Here is a 16,349-nt window from a genome sequence, read left to right as displayed (position 1 = left end):
ACTTAGCAAGTAGGACAAATCACTGTAGTAGTTACATGATCTGAGCTTAAGTTTCTCTTTCTTTAAATGGACTTGAAAGTGTATGTCATTAAAGAAGGTGGCACATACAGTCTGGCCACTTAGTACCATGCTCTGTATGTAATACAGTCTGCTTTGCATGTAGAAATGATGACAGAGAGGTGACAGAGTTACCAAAGGTCCCCATCATTGAAGTTCCATAATTGCTCTGACTGCCTAAACCTGTTAGCTAAGTGCCTGTGACAGGCAGTTTCAAAATGTCTCCCATGATTTCCACTTGCTGGTACTCAGCCCTTGTGCCACCTCCTTCCTTATGGACTGGGCTGATCTATAAAGCTAGTAAGACACTGGGAAGAGGAGATGACTCCCAAGGCCAGCTCAGAAACATCATCATAGTTTCTGCTTGCTTTCCCTGATTGTTTATTCTTTTTTTTGGGGGGGGGGGTCCAGTCATGGAGCCTGAACTCTGGGTCTGGGTGCTGTCCCTCAGCTTTTCAGCTCAAGGCTAGCATTCTACCACTTGAGCCACAGAGCCTCTTCCGGATTTTTGCTTATGTGGTACTGAGGAATCAAACCCAGGGCCTCATGCATGCAAGGCCGTTCTACCACTGAGCCACCTTCCCAGCCCTGATTTTTTATTCTTTGGAAACTTATCTTCTAGGCTACAAGGACATTTCCATGCCACAGGACAGTCAATTGGTCCTATGGAAGGTTCCATATATCAAGAACTGAGGCCACCACTAACAGCCAGGACAAACTGATGAGGTGTCAGGTGAGTACCACTACAGAAACAAGCCTCCAGCCCCAGCTATACCTTCAGAGGATGGCAGCCCTAGTCCATTTCCTGACTGTAGCCTTCTAAGAAGGCTGAAAATGAGGCCACTCCTATATCTGGCCCCACAGAAACCAAGAGATGTTTTCAGCTCTCAGTTGGGGGAGGATTCGTTATACAGCAACAGAGGATTAATATGGCAATTAAGTAACAGGTTACAGTACCTCCTCCTGTTCCCAATATATAAAATGAACACAGCAACAGCAGGTACATGGTAAGAACTAATCCAAGGTGCCTGGCCTACAGTCTGCACACTGTCCAAGCCTACAGCAGCATCCATCCACTTAAAAACCTGTGTTCATGCATGGGTCCACAGGGCATTCAGATATAGAGGCCTGGCAAATCAACCAGGGCCACAGAAGCAAGCATCTGTGTAAGTAGGATCTCTGCCCTCTGCCCTCAGGTAGCTACCTTCCTGGCAGCACCAAAGACTAGTGACTGTGGGTGAAATGGCTTCAGGTTCAAATCTCTCCTACTTCCCTCTTCAAAGCGAGTGTCCATGACATACATCTATACATGTGAACATTCTTCTTCCAGAACCATCTCTAACACCATTCCCAAATGTCCAGATCTCACCAGAACACTTTGTAGCCAGATTCCAAAGGCAGGAATCTTACCTCTCCTGATCCCTCCTCTTGCTATGTACCCCCCACTCAGTATTAATAGCTGAGAGCAAGACTATAACTCTCAGAGAGGGGTAGAGAAAGCAGAGACCTGAGGCCATCTGGCAAACTGGCCAGGTGGGAAAAGCACCTGTTGCCTCCCAGAGAACCCCAGAAGTCCACAGCACTTAATCAAAACCCAGCCAGCACCAATACTCACCCCCTACCCCTCTACCCCTCCACCCCCACAGGATCTTACAGGTCTAGGGAGGGTATATATGCTGTTTTCCTCCACAAGGGAGCCCAGTACAATGGGTGTATTCCTGTCATCAGATATGGGAGCCACATGTGTCGCACTTGTCAGACACTGTCTAGACTCAAACAGGCCTGGACCACATCCTGACTATACAGCCTGTGGCCCAAATTATTCTTCTGAACTGAGAGTGGTCTCAGTCAGTAGTAATCAGACAAAGACAAAGCTTTATGGAATTAGAATTTCACAAAACGCATTTCTTCTGGTCTTATAGTCAACTGTATCCTTAGTTCTCACCCTTGACCATGTATATTGGTAAGTTGTTTAAAAGCAGGTCCTCAGACTCATTCTAAGCCTGTGCAGTCAGAATCTCCAACAAGAAAACCCTTTTTCTGTATTTCTTTTCATTCTGAAATTCAACTGGGTTTGAGAGACACTGGTCTACAGGCCTCCTGATCTCCTGGGACCCCAGTGACTCCTGGTGCCCGTGGTGCTCACAGCTTCTGGCCTCTTCTTCCTCTAAAGTCTCACTATATCCAACTTCCAACTGTGCTTTACTTGTGCCCTTCCCACTCTGGGGTGTTCTAGCCACATCATGGCAGGCATCCTCCAAAGGAAAAATTCCAGTTTTCAATCTGCTAACAAAAACAGCTGCAGAAGAGCCAGGGCAGTTCCCAGACTCCTTCTTTGAACCATGGCTTTGATGATGAGGTATAAGCCCTTAGCATGTCATATACCCAAAAAGTTCAAGACTGTGTTTCTCCAGATGGCTCCAAACAATCATTCTGAATGCTCACTTTGCACCTGGTTAACTTTTACATAATAGTACTGATTGGTTTCCAGACCACAGTGAAGGTTCAGATCCCATGCAGGCATATGGAGAGAGAGAGAGAGAGAGAGAGAGAGAGAGAGAGAGTGTAGTGTGTGGGACTGGCAACCCCATGTTTCCAAAGCTGTCTTCTAAACTAAACTCCTGAAGGCTAACATTCCACTTTAATGTCTAGTTAAAACTTGAGACAAGACATGCCCTGACAAGGTACATATCCACATTATGGTGCCTAGGAGAAGAGTCTCAATCTTGGCCTTGCTGACAGACAACACACACACATACCCTACTTCCCTCCCACAATCTGCCTGGACAGTGATGCTAGCTACCTGAAAACCCAGGATATGCAGGACAAAGAACAAAAACCCCAAATGTCTACACTGTTCCAGATCACAGCTAAGCAGAGGACATCAGAAATGCCTTAGTTGAGACCGAAGATAACCCTCACACCAAACTCCACTCAAGAGCTCCAAGAGGTAGTGGGTTGTTTATTAGAAACAATGAATTGTTCCACATTAGGAAAAAAAAAAACAGAAAAAGATGAAGTCAGCCAGTTCAAACAAGCACACAGAGGTTGGCTCCCCAAGCGTAATGGACAGAACACACACAAACTCAAACTGCCACGACATCTTCGGGTACATGCTGAGAACAGCCAGCACATCATTTCGTTGGAATTTGTAATAAATAGATACCTGCTCTGGAGAGGCTTAGATACTTTGTCTGGCTTTTATTGGGACATGCAGTCACTCTCAGTCTCACAGTCATTGTACTGCAAAGCTAGGAATGTTCTGGAATTGGGTTGCAGCAAACACTTTGGCCTATCCTCCCACCATACTTTCACCCTCCTTTTCTGAGATCTACAACTCATCCCCAAGGATGATGCCCCGGTCGTGTTTATTCATCTTAACCTCAGGTGACTGGACTGGCAATGGACACAACTAAACTGGGCTAGCCTGGGATATCTGCTTAAATGGGGATCATGTAGATGTGGTCCTTTGGGGAGGTCAAATAGGATGCACAGATGGGAAAGCAGGCAGGAGAGAGGGCACAAAAGCAGGAATCGGAGCCTGCCCATGTCTTGAAGGGCCCTCCAGCTGCTCACACATGGTTCTGTGAGGTGACCTCTCTCCTGGGGATAAAGTTCTCTTCTGCCTATTCAGCTACTTTGAAATGGATTTCTGTTATTTGGTAGCAAAAACATGAAACCTTGGAGAAAATAACTAAAGCCTCATTGTTACCAATTGCCAGACATTTCCAGGAATTTTTAAAGACTAAAATCAACTCTTTTCCCATTACTGTTTCTAAAAACATACATACACTTTTAACATAAAATATGTAAGCATTTTGCTATGGCAACTGGTTTCAATAACAAGCAAGGCGGCCACCAAGAATGTGGGATCAGCAAAAAGGAAGGCCTCTAGAATCCACCCTCACATGCCTTTCCTGACACTCTTTGGCCAGGCCAGCCTGGGACATGGAGGAGTAGATCTATGCTGATTCTCTGGCATCAGGCCTGGGGTAATGACTGCTCAACCTGCCTGCATACACCAGACAACTGGCTTTCTCTACAGAACCCCAACACTGGACTCAAACAATGGGCAGCGGTGAAAATGGAAAGAGGCCTAAACCGATAACACACCATCTATAGATTCCAAGAGAGAAAGTGAGAAAATGAGTCACTCCGAGAGTGACTGACTGTACTCTCTTTTCCCACCACAGCATTAGTGAGAGAGTAAAAAAGGGCGAAGTACAGACCTCTGGCTGGATGGCTTTAAACACGGGGATGTCCATGAGCGTGATCTGGCTCTGCAACAAAAGAGAGTCCATGTTAGGAAATGCTAGACATCAAAGACAACTGCCACATCACTTCAGACCCAGAAACTATACTCCTCTCATGATACAGAATAGAGTAAAAGAGAGCGCTTCTTATAAATTCAAATTCCTTTAATGGATAAACGCATAAAACTTTCATTTTAACTGATGGTTATTACATGATGGGTATTACATGGTAGTTTGAAACATGTATATATATGTTGTGTAATGTTTAATTTAAATCAGGTTAAATATATCTATCTTCTGAAGCATTTACCATTTCTTTATGGTAAAAACATTCCAAATCCTCTCTTTTGGCTTTGTGAGATGCACAGTACACAGTTGCTGTCTACTATGAAACAACCCCACTACAACTTCTCTCTCCTACTAACAGTGACCTGGTCCCCACTGATCGGCCTCTCCCTACCCCGCCCTCCTCTGCTCCTCAGCCTCTAGAAGCCATCATTCTACTCTCAACTTCTCTAAGAGTAACTTCTTAAGATTCCACATAGTAGTGAGATCATACTCTGTTTGTCTTTCTGTGCCTGGCTCACGTCACTAACATAATGCCCTCCCGTTCCATCCACACTGCCACAAATAACAGGATTCCGTGCTTTGCTTATGGCTGAATATTATTCCTTCTGTGTACATACCAAAGTTTTCTGATCTATGCATCAACTGATAGACACTTAGGCTAATTCCATTTCTTGCCTATTATAAATAGTGCTGCAATAAACAGGGGAATTCGGGTGTCTCTGACATACTGATTTTTTTTAGATTTACACTCAAAAGTGGGAGTGGCCAGGTCATACATAGTTCTATTTTTAACTTTCTGGGGAACCTCCATACTGTTTTCTGTAACAGCTACACCAAGTTACATTCCTACTAAAGTGTACGAGGGTTTCCTATCTCTAAGTCCCTGCCAGCACTTGTTATCTTTTCAATTAACAGTCATTCTTCCTGGAATAGATAGTATCTCACTCTGGTATTGACTTGCATTTGCCTAATGGTGGCTGATGCTGAGGATTCTTTCAGGTTCCTGCTGGCCATTTATAGGTTTTCTTTTGACAAATGTCTATTTTTGACCATTTATTAATCAGGTTTTAGGGTTATGTTTATTGCTATTGAGGTTTTTAAAGTTACTTAGACATTCTAGACAAGTAACCACATGCCAGTGTATAGGTTGTCTCTTCACTTTTTTTTCTTTGCCAGTCCTAAGGTTTGAACTCAGGGCCTGGGTGCTGTCCCAGAGCTTTTGTGCTCAAGTCTAGCACAGCTCCACTCCAGCTTTTCTTGTAGTTTAGTAGAGATAGGAATATCACGGACTTTCCTGCCTGGGCTGGCTTTGGGCTACAATCCTCACATCTCAGCCTTCTGAGTAGCTAGGATTATAGGCATGAGCCACTGGCACCTCTCTTGTCTCTTCACTTTGATGATTATTTCCTTCACAATACAAAAGCTTTCTTCAGGTCCTATAATCTTAGTCAGCTATTACTGCTTTCATTTCTGTGCTTTTGAGGTTTTATTAAAAAACAAAAACAAAAAACCTTGCCCATTCCAATGTCCTGAAGCATTTCCTCTGTGTTTTCTTCTAGTATTTCATAGTTTCAGGTCTTACATTTAAGTCTTTAATCTGTTTCAAGTTGGGTTTTTATAGCTGGTGAGAGATAAGGGAAATTTCTGAAATGCCTCTCCCATCCCTTTCCCACCTCATAAATCCCCATCCACACCCTTCTTTCTGACTGTGAGATGAACTTTCAACTAAAAAGTTAACAGAGTTACTTGGAGGGTGGGACCCAGGGTAAGGGAACATTTTTTTTTAGTTTGGAAATTTTTGCACTGTATTGATTTTTATTTCATGAATGAATTACTTTTCTAATTTAAAAAGTTGTCTTAAGTGGTGCAAGTTGTTTACATGTATAAAAACAGAACAATGAAACTTGAAATTGTTTTGGAAACAGGAAAAGGGTGGAGGTGAGTGGGGGTGTGATTGATTAGGATGCATTGTATACACGTGTGGGAATGTTCCAATGGAACCCCCTTATATGACTAATGTATGCTAATTTTCAAAGTTGGGGTTAAATACTAAAAATCAGAATGATAAACAAGGATTTTCTACACTAAATTTAAATTTATTTTTAAATTGTGGCTTGAAGAAATTATACTTGTCTTTTGATACGTTTACATTATATGGTAACATGCTATTCAAGATGCCTGCAGAAACTGGTCTAAGTCCCTGAACCATTCACTCCTAGAGATCGGTACAAAACAGAGCGCACGCCCTGGAAAACTCCCATGGCAATCTGATACAGCCACACATATCTGTCATATTTTCTAAGTATCAGGCCTCAACAGACTGGAAATGAAAGAACTGGTTGGTCCTTTACCACAGTCAGTTTAATGCTACCAATGCCATCATTAGAGAAAAAATAAATGTATCAAGTTAAAAGGCCATCCTCAGAATTAGAAAATCGTCTAGGGACAGCAAAAAAAGACATTCTTGCTGACAATTCTATCTCCTTCCACTTGTCACATGGGATAACAGATGTCAGTTAACAACAGGCCTCTCTGACAGGCCAGGGAAAAGGAAGAGCGGAGGACCTTTGGATGCCTCTATCCACTGAACCTGTCCAGTGGAGCAAACTTGGGGTCTGTAATCCACAGAGCCTGGGAGTATATCTCGACACTGTCACGTAATAGCAATGCTCTCTGACATATGACTTAACTTCTCCAGTCTCAAGTGCCACATCTAGAAAGTGGTGATAGTAACACTTATCCTTCAGGACCTTGGTGAAAATTTAAAATAAGGGTGTAGAATACCTGGTGCCTAACAGATGCTCAATAAATATATGAAGGAAGAGATAAAGATTAGCAAAAGGCAAGTCACAGAGATGGAGCCATGAATCAGCATGTGAACTTATGACTTGAAACCAATACAGGAACTAAGAAACAAGGCAGTGCTGGCTTGGCTGGTCACCCATGCACTGAAGCTACTTCAGAGAAAATTGAAAGGAGGTGGTAAAATTGAGGCAGCAAAAAGCCTCCTGTCAAAAATACACTTAGAAAAAACAATACATAAGGTGTGTCGCCACTGACTACAATCCAGGGCTCAGGTACAGAACTGTAGCCAGCTCTTGGCAGTAGTTTGAGACCACTGGGATCTTGGAAAGCACAAGACACAGGCCAGGGATGAATGGGAGAAGGAATGAGCAGGGGCTTCAGCCTCTTTGTCCCCTAGCAGGGGATAGCGCTCCTTATGGGCACAGAGATGAAATGCTAATGGAAGCATGGCAAGCCAACAGAAGGTGGCACAAGGGGAATCCAGGCTCTTCCATGCCAGTTCCCACTCTGTGGCAAGGGGGCAGATGACATCAACAGAACCTTCCAGCCCAGGTGATCTGGGTATGGAATAGCTTGTGAGTCCCACAAGCCTACAGGCCCTGTCCTAGTCTACAGCTGCAGAGCTCAGAGCTATATCCTGGGCAGGGCAGTACAAACAGACTTCCATTTCTTCTGCCAGACTCATCAGGATTGTTAGTCAAGTGCTCCTGATATTTGCATTAATTCTGCCACACTGGGGAACAGAAAGACCTGGTGAAAACAGGAGATTTGAGCCAAAAGCTCAGAGGGTCTTGGAAATCTCTCCTGCTGTTCAAGTTAACTCCTCCTATCCAGGAGAACCAGCAGGATGTTTGCAGTATCATTTAGGAAAAAAACCAAAAGTCTGCCAATGTGAAAATGAGAAAACTTCCTTTCCACTGACATCCATTCTAGACTCTGCTACTAAATTTCTAGGTTTGGGGAAGGGCATTAATGCCAACCTTATATTCTGAGCTGTTTTGGATAGCTTAAGTTTAGAAATCTTCTGATCTCTGCTCAGACCCTAGGTCAAAAAGTGTGTTTAGGTGTTCTATACAACCTCACAACAGGCAGTGGCACCAGACAAAAATAGATTGGTTGTCCTGGCACCTAGTGAGGGGGTTTATAAAGGACTCCCTCATCCTTAACGGCTCAACCTTGACCAAAATGGATGTAGGATACAGCCTGAGGCTATACTAGCTAAAATACTCTGGTAAAAGTTACCAGAGTATGAGCTTCATGCCATTTTATCCCAATACCAAAGTACTATAAAGAGATTGCTGCTTGTGAGGTGTGCAAGGCAGAGGAAGCCTGTCACACACATCATACACCTGAAGGGAGAGGTGGCCATCGGGAGGTCTGAGGGGTGAGGCCAGGACTCGTCCCATACTTGTTTCTAATCAGTAAGTGCACCCAATAATGGAGCTGAACAGAAACACTCATGACTAAGTCTCTTAGTGGCTTCTTTTTGGGGAAATAAAGCCTTGATACAGAGTGCCCCAGAAAGCTGTCACCTGGCAATACCTCCCTTAGTCCTAGTCCCTTCTGGCCAGGACCCTCTACAAAACCCAGGTTTTTAAGGGAAATGGCCAGTTACTACATTACAAAACCTGTCAGTAGAGAAGAATCCTACAGATTGGAAATCTATTGGACAAGTCACAGTGTGGCTCTCTCCCTACAGAGAAAGGGGTAAGCTAGTTGAATAGCCAAAAAGAAAAAAAAAGTGGATTTTATAATTGGTGACCATAGCTTTTCTCGCCTCTAGGGGTGTTTGAGTAACACCTCTCTTCCTAGGCACAGCCTTAATATGAGGGTCTCCCTAGACTCCAAACAGACAAGGGAAAAAAGTGCTGAAAAATCAATACAAGGTTTTATAGTAGAAGACACCCTAAAATCTGCATGTTAGATCACTCCACCAATACAATACATAGCCATGAAGGCCCATAAGAACAGAACAAGAAGGAGTCCACTACTGAGATCTGTTCCTGAAGTCTACCCACTCCCAGAGGCACAGGAAGCACATGACTGACCATATATGTTCCACAGGAAGTAGCAGTGGTTATCCACCAGTACCCCATGATGAGGGGGACATGACTTACTCTGTTCTTTTGAGTAACTAAGCTGGCAATAATTATGCTATCTAGTGTTCTTTCCCCGTAAATACTTCACTACAGATTTTCTAAGATCAAGACCGTTTCTTGTCTGACACATAGTTCACACTTGGATTTGCTAATTATCCAAACACTGTTTTTTACAGTAATTTTTCTGGTTTACCCAATGCATAATATTATTTCCTAAAGAGTGAAATGAACATACTATTGACACATGCAGAAGAAAAACACTGCATATAAAAAGACTATATTAAGGCCTAGACAATATAATTCTATATAGATATGGATAGAAATCTAGATGCTTACTTAGCTATAATAGCAAAAATCTAAATAACCTAAAAAGGTATAATCAAAAAGATTTTAGCCAGGTGCTGGTGGCTCACACCTGTAATCCTACATACACAGAAGGCTGAGATCTGAGGATCAAGGTATGAAGCCAGTCCAGGGAGGAAAGTCCATGAGCCTCCTACCCCAATTAACTCCAGAAAAATCAGAATTAATTTTGCATGATATACATTCAGTTCTTGATTGCACTCTCCTCTTCTTCTCCTCTTAATTTTTCCACCCCTTTCCCTGTGACCCCAGCCCACCCATTTCAAGTACCCACTTCCTAATGTCTTATTTTGCTGAACTTTGACTTTGCCTTTCCAAGGAATTACACTAGTTGAGTTCTCCCATGAATCTACTATATTTCAGTTGACACATTTGAATACACTTGCATACCACCCAATGTATTTCCTTATAAGTTTGTAATCTAAATCTCTCTGGGCCTGACTTACTTCATTTAACATAATTTTTTTCCAGGTCTTTCCACTTCTTTACAAATGGTACAAATTCCGTTGTGTGAATATACCACTTTCTTGATCCATTTGTCCTGGGGTATCTGGGCTGATTCCATACTTTGGCTATTGTGAATAGTGCTGCAATAAACATGGTTGTGTGGGTGGCTTTACTGTAACTTGGTTTGTAATCTTTTGGATAAATGCCCAGAACTGGAACTGCTGGATCATAGGGTAGCTCTAAGTTTAGTGTTTTGAGGAACTACCTCCATACTGCTTTCTAGAGTGGCTGAACGGGGTTACATTCACACTTACAGTATATTAAGACTCTTTTTTGGCTGCATCCTCACCAGCATCTGTTATCATTTGTTTTCTTGATAATGGCCATTCTAACTGGAGTGAACTGGAATCTCAATGTTGTTTTATATTTTCTTTATGGCCAGAGATGTTCAGCATTTCTTCATGTGGCTATTGGCTATTTTTATTTCTTCTGAGAAGAGTCTCTTTAGCTCATTAGCCCATTTATTAATTGGGTTAGGGGGAGGGTGTTCTTTTTTTTTTTTTTCATGTGTTTATGTGCCAATCCTGGGGCTTGAACTCAGGGCCTGGGTGCTGTCCCTGAGCCTCTTTGTACTCAAGGCTAGCACTCTACTACACCACAGCACCATTGCCAGTTTTTTAGTGGTTTATTGGAGATAAGAGTCTCACGGACTTTCCTGCCGGGGCTGGCTTTGAACCGTGATCCTCAGATCTCAGCCTCCTGAGAAGCTAGGATTACAGGCGTGAGCCACCAGCGCCTGGCTTCCTTTTGAGATTTCTTTCATATTTGTATATACTATTATTTACAGCAACTCTTTGCTTTTTTTTTTCAATATGGTTACTTGGAGGTTTGAACTGGATATGTGGCTTGAAGTATATTCAGATAGAGCCAGTGTTAAACATGAGATAGGACACCTACTGTCTATGTGAAGAGGCAGTGATTTGCTTATCCATCAGTTAGGAATAATAATTGTGCCTAATTTATAAAGCTGTCATGAACAGAAAATTATATAAGGCATGTAAAACATTTAGTACAATGTAATACATGTCCAATATGGGAGCTCCTTTTACTATTACCTCCTAGCATTACCTCCTAACTATTACTTTACTATTGCCTCCTAACTATTACCTCCTGGACAATTCGAGGGTTTCAGACTTGGCTCTGCAAACAGCCAGCTATAAGATTCACATAAGACAATGTATCTTCAGTTTCTCTATCAGACAATCAGTAGTGAGGATGGGGGTTTAGCTCAAGGGTAGCATGCTTGCCTCATATGTGCAAGGCCCTGAATTCAATCCCCAGTACCACAAGTAGCAAAAAGAAAAAGAAAGAAAATGGTAGCTAATTATCTGTTCACCGGGCTGTTGGAAGAACTGAATCATTTAAGGGTACCTGAGTTTACTGAGTACCTACTATGAGCTAGGTATATTTGGGGCACTGGTGTGTGGTGGGGGGAATAATAGACAAGTCAGTTATCTCTGGGGAGTTTATATTCAAGGGGAGGAAAAATAAAAAGCCAGTGTTATATAAAGGAGTATAGGTAATAACAGGAGTCCTGCAGAAAAGCAGAGTAAGAGGAGAGGGATAGAAGGATGCTACAATCAGCCTGAGGCCAGCCCTCCCTGACACTGACATGTAAATGAAGACAAAGCAAACAGCTGGACCAAAGGACAAGTGAGACAAGAAGCTGTCAGCAAGTATGGAGAGAAAAGACAGCCAGTACAGAGCTGGAGAGGCATGGGAAGAGGAAGCAAGGAGCATGGCTGGAGAGATCTGGCCCCAGGGGCAACTCTGGGTCTCATTCTAATGGGAGAAAATTTTCAAGCAGGTTTTAAATGGATCCCGTGGACACACCAAGGCCCCAGCACAGCCTGGCACAGAGTGAACGAGGGGACCTAGGATGGCACAGCTGGTTCATGTGTCACAAAGCCTCCATACCATAAGGGACAAGGAAAGTGGGTGTGGTGGAACACTTCCATGGTCCTGCAGAGAAACACAGCCCTTGAAATTTGCCCCAAATCACACAAAAGGTCACCTCAGAGTCAATATATTCCCTCTAACCACGAAGCCCAAAAGGAGGAAACCAAGTCGTGCCAAAACAAGGAGCCAGCTCTGTTCACCTGAGGGACCACCCCTTGGTCAAACCAGCACCAATACTGGTTGAAGAAAAACAATTTTTAAAATATAAATAATTGCCCAAACAATATTATCTGTCATTGCAGGAAATTATAAAGTGCAAAAAAAACCTATAGCAAGTAACACGTTTGGCTCTACTGAATAAACACAGGTGTAGACCCGATGCGAACACATGTGCATGCTCTATGTGCTCCATAAGCTGCGCTGCAGCGCACTCCCTTCACCTACTGCTGTGTACACTGCCCACACCTTCCCTGGTGGTTATTTCTAGAACAAAAGCTTCTTTTCAAGTCTGCATGGTACATAAATTCTGCACTCCCCTGTCATTGGGTCTACAGGGCATCTACAACCCCGACAGAAAGCTTCAAGTAGCATCTCTCTCTAGCACCCTGTCCGACAGTGTCTCCACCCTATCACATCTGTGGCACTTACGGCAAACTCCTCGGGAGTCACTTTCAAGACGTCAAAGACGACAGCGTCGTAGCTCTTGCTAGCATAGTCGCAGCTCTGGCCCTCCAGCGAGTCTGAGCTGCTGCTGCCCTGTGGAGAACACAGACGATGGCATCTGAGTGACTGGCATGGAATCATTGCTCCCAGACCTCGAGCAGAGGGTGCAAGAATGACAGAAAAGAACAATGAAAGAGCTCCCAGAACTTTACTTAGCACTTGAGACCCTCCACATGTCTGACCTCATCTCGTTCTCAAGGGCACCCCAGCTGTGCACACCATTACTGGCCCCATTTTACAGTAATGGAAGTGGAGGCATCTCAGCTGTGAAGCTGCTTTCCTATCTGACCTCAAAACATATACTATCAGTTACCACTCCTGCTTCTGGCCAGCAGTATAGACATGGGGGAAGAGCACAGGGCTGGGGTGGGGGGGAAGAGGTTGTAGCTCAGCTTTGGAGCATGCATGAGACCATGGCTTCCATCCATCTGTAGAGACTAAAAGAGAATAGTAGACCTGGGCCATTTTCTCTTGGAGAGGAACTCATCACCCAGTGCACCTCAGAAGGCCTTAGGGGGTAACCACTCAGCTTTGCAGGTCATGTACAAGTCACATTTAGAAGTCTTTCTTGTAAAGGATTCTGCATCCTGCCTGTGAAGAATGGGGGTCTCATAAAGAAGCAAGCTGAATCTCCTCAAGGATGGCCTATCTCATGATCCCAGAATGTGCTCACTATATGGATCCCAGAATGCTATACACATTTGCTTCACATGTCCATGTTTGTGAATCCAACAGGCTTACCACCCCAAATTGTGTCCTCTTCCTAAACAGTTCTATACACCTAACTCCTGAAGAAGGAGTTAGTGGTTTCCCTCAATATCTCACAGTGTAGGTTAGAGAAAATATTTTTATTAATTCTTCTTTACTTCATTCATTCCAAAATGGCTAGATCTGAAAAAATACTGCAATCTTACTGGAGACAAGAATGTTTTGGGCTAGCTACATAGGAGGCTGAGATCTGAGGATCACGGTTCAAAGCCATCCTGGGCAGCAAAATCAATGACACTCTTATCTCTAATAAACCGCTAGAAAACTGGAAGTGGTGCTGTCACTCAAGCGGTAGAGCACTTGCCTTGAGCTGAAGAGCGTAGGGACAGCGCCCAAGCCCAGAGATCAAGCCCCACGACCAACAACAACAAAAAAAGGATGTTTTGGGGCCAGAGAGGGAAGGTAATAGTAACCACTGGCAATGGGAGAGTGAAAGGAGGAGCAGGAAGGTAACCCGCCAGCTTCAGCAGGCCTGTGTTATGAAGATGTTCTTACAACTCAACTCCTAGGTATCTTTTTTTTCTTCTCTCTCTCTCTCTCTCTCTCTCTCTCTCTCTTTTGCCCCATTGGCAATCCTAAGATTTAAACTTGAGCCACCTTCCCAGCCCTCCAATGTTTTTAAACCATGGTTAGAAGACCCCATGGATTCAGAGAGCAGAATGCGACAGTGTATTTATGTATACTCATATGTATACATGCAGTACACACACAGATAATGAAAGAAGTTCCTTCTTTTCTAGGTGGAGTGTAACGTATATATGAAAACAGAAACCTAAGTTCTTTTCCTGTTTTTTTTTTCCTTTTCTTTCCTTTTTTTCCACCAGAGATACTGGGGCTTAAACTCCTAGCCTTACACATTTGTCCTACCATTTGAGCTACATCTCCATCCTGGAAGGGGAAGTCTATTCCTCTAGCTACCAGTCTATTTCTGAGATTTCAAGTTCTACAACTTTCCTGTAATACCATTGTACCTGCCTCAAACACACGCTATACAAAGAGACTAGTATAATCAAATGTTGCTCCAAACGTATTCACTGATTATGATGATGATGATGTTGTTATTGTTGTTGTTGTTGATGATGATGATGATGATGCAGCAACTTTATTTAAACTATACTGGCCTTGCTGGAGAATTTTTTAAATACCTACAAGCTTGATTTCAAGATTAGAGATCAAAACAAAGGCTTTTTTGAGAGTTTTATGGGAAATAAACTAGTTGCAGTTACTGGCTAGTTATCCAACATCATTTCAAAATCCCTGCTAGATAGGTGATCTCAGGGCCAACATTGTATCACAGGAGCTGGCATTCTCCTTAGACACAGAGGCACCAGGCCTCAGATGACACCTGTCCTCCCTACATCTATTCCATTACTGAGCTTGGAGTGCAAGTCCCTAAGCCCTGCACAGGGGCCGGGCCCAGACCACCAGGCCTTTACAGCCATTTCCTACAGAACAAGGTAAATAAGAACAGGGGCCAGCTGGAATGACTTCAGTCTGACTTCATTCCAGAATGTGTGACTTATTTATAATCGGCAGTAGATTTTCCTGGGAAAGCTCTGATCCCTTCTTGCCACCAAAATGGAATGTGGCACTTGCCATGGCTGGACTGGACAGGTATTTGTTTTTCTTTGAAGAGAATGACTTCAGAAAACACACTGATCCTCAGGGCTGACTGCCTCCCAAATCTCACGCCTGGTGTGAACCAGGACTGGGCATGCTAAGAATGGCAGTATTCATGCACCAGCCCAGCCAGCAGGCTCCTTCCACCTGGCCACCCGGTCCCTGCAGCCTCCATACCTGTGGAGTGGCGGAGGTGACTGACACGCTAGCCATCAGACCATTCTTCTTGTACATAGTCTCCAGGCCGCGGGGAGCTTCAGGGCAGCCTCTGCCGGTGACATAACCTGCCTGAGAGTCAGTCCTGCAAGGCAAAGGGGCTCATAAAAACCAGGCTTCAAACCCAATGGAACCCTCTCAGGGGACAGCTGTGCTGACAACTGAAGCCAATCACCCAGGGGACACCTTGAAAGAAAGGTCATCAGTGGCTGGTCTTCAAGCTAACTATGGCCCACAGGGGCAGATTGTAGGGCTTGTACAGAACTCAGTCTATTTTAAATTAATTACCAACATCTAAAAACTGGAAACTTTCACACAGTACTCAGACTCTGGCTTTTCTGGCAGCATGGGTCCATATCTCTGCCTGGCAGCCATTAGCAGGACTGAGCAGTGGCTGCCCTTGCATTGTGGCTTGCAGTCCCACCTGGCCTGCGCAACCATTTTCTGACCATGCCTGGCCCTCACGGGCAAGCGAGTGTACACAGCGGGGGAAGGGGCAAAGGAGGAGTGAAGATCAGCTGGTCCTGCTCCCCTGGCACCTCACTGCTCCATCGCCCCAACCCAAATGGCAGCTGACCCCCACGAAGCACTCATCATGTGCCATCTAACCCTCCTACCACTTGGAGGGAGGTCCTGTCACTATATCCTGTCCCACAGATTGCCTTTGCTCATGCTGTGCACATTGCATCATCATTCAAGACCCACTCCAAATCCAGTCTGGCTCCTGTGGCTGGACAACACAGTGCGGAGCAGGCTGCTCCCACACCACATGTACCATCACACAAGCATCCATCGCCACAAAACCCAGATGCACCACCAACAGCACTCCAGCAGGAAAGTGACCAGGAAAGGAGGGAAGATGGGGAATGGAGGGGCACAGGTTGGAAGTCCACTGCAATTAACCAGGCAAGGGAATAGGTCATAGCTGAGGTGCTTGTTGTGGGGCACTGCCAGACGGATGTGTGTCCTT

At 44.2% G+C, this 16,349-nt stretch overlaps 1 protein-coding gene across 2 annotated transcripts in view; it reads right to left on the bottom strand.

Moving 5' to 3' along the window:
- The window catches only part of Ralgps1 (Ral GEF with PH domain and SH3 binding motif 1), a 204,777-nt gene extending 189,325 nt beyond the window's left edge, over nt 1–15,452 (bottom strand). For both annotated transcript variants that reach the window (XM_013021443.1, XM_013021444.1), the window contains exons 1-3: nt 15,341–15,452; nt 12,701–12,808; nt 4,287–4,337 (exon numbers count right to left, since the gene is read on the bottom strand). In XM_013021443.1, the coding sequence (XP_012876897.1) occupies nt 4,287–4,337; nt 12,701–12,808; nt 15,341–15,397 (216 nt within the window). In that variant the 5' untranslated portion in view covers nt 15,398–15,452. The remainder of the gene's footprint in view (nt 1–4,286; nt 4,338–12,700; nt 12,809–15,340) is intronic.
- Between the last annotated feature and the right edge of the window lie 897 nt (nt 15,453–16,349).

The sequence above is a fragment of the Dipodomys ordii genome, unplaced genomic scaffold (genome assembly GCF_000151885.1).
Source record: "Dipodomys ordii isolate 6190 unplaced genomic scaffold, Dord_2.0 Scaffold55, whole genome shotgun sequence".
Classification (NCBI taxonomy): domain Eukaryota; kingdom Metazoa; phylum Chordata; class Mammalia; order Rodentia; family Heteromyidae; genus Dipodomys; species Dipodomys ordii.
The sequence above is the reverse complement of the archived record's forward strand: the minus strand, read 5'-3'. Positions and strand labels throughout refer to the sequence as shown.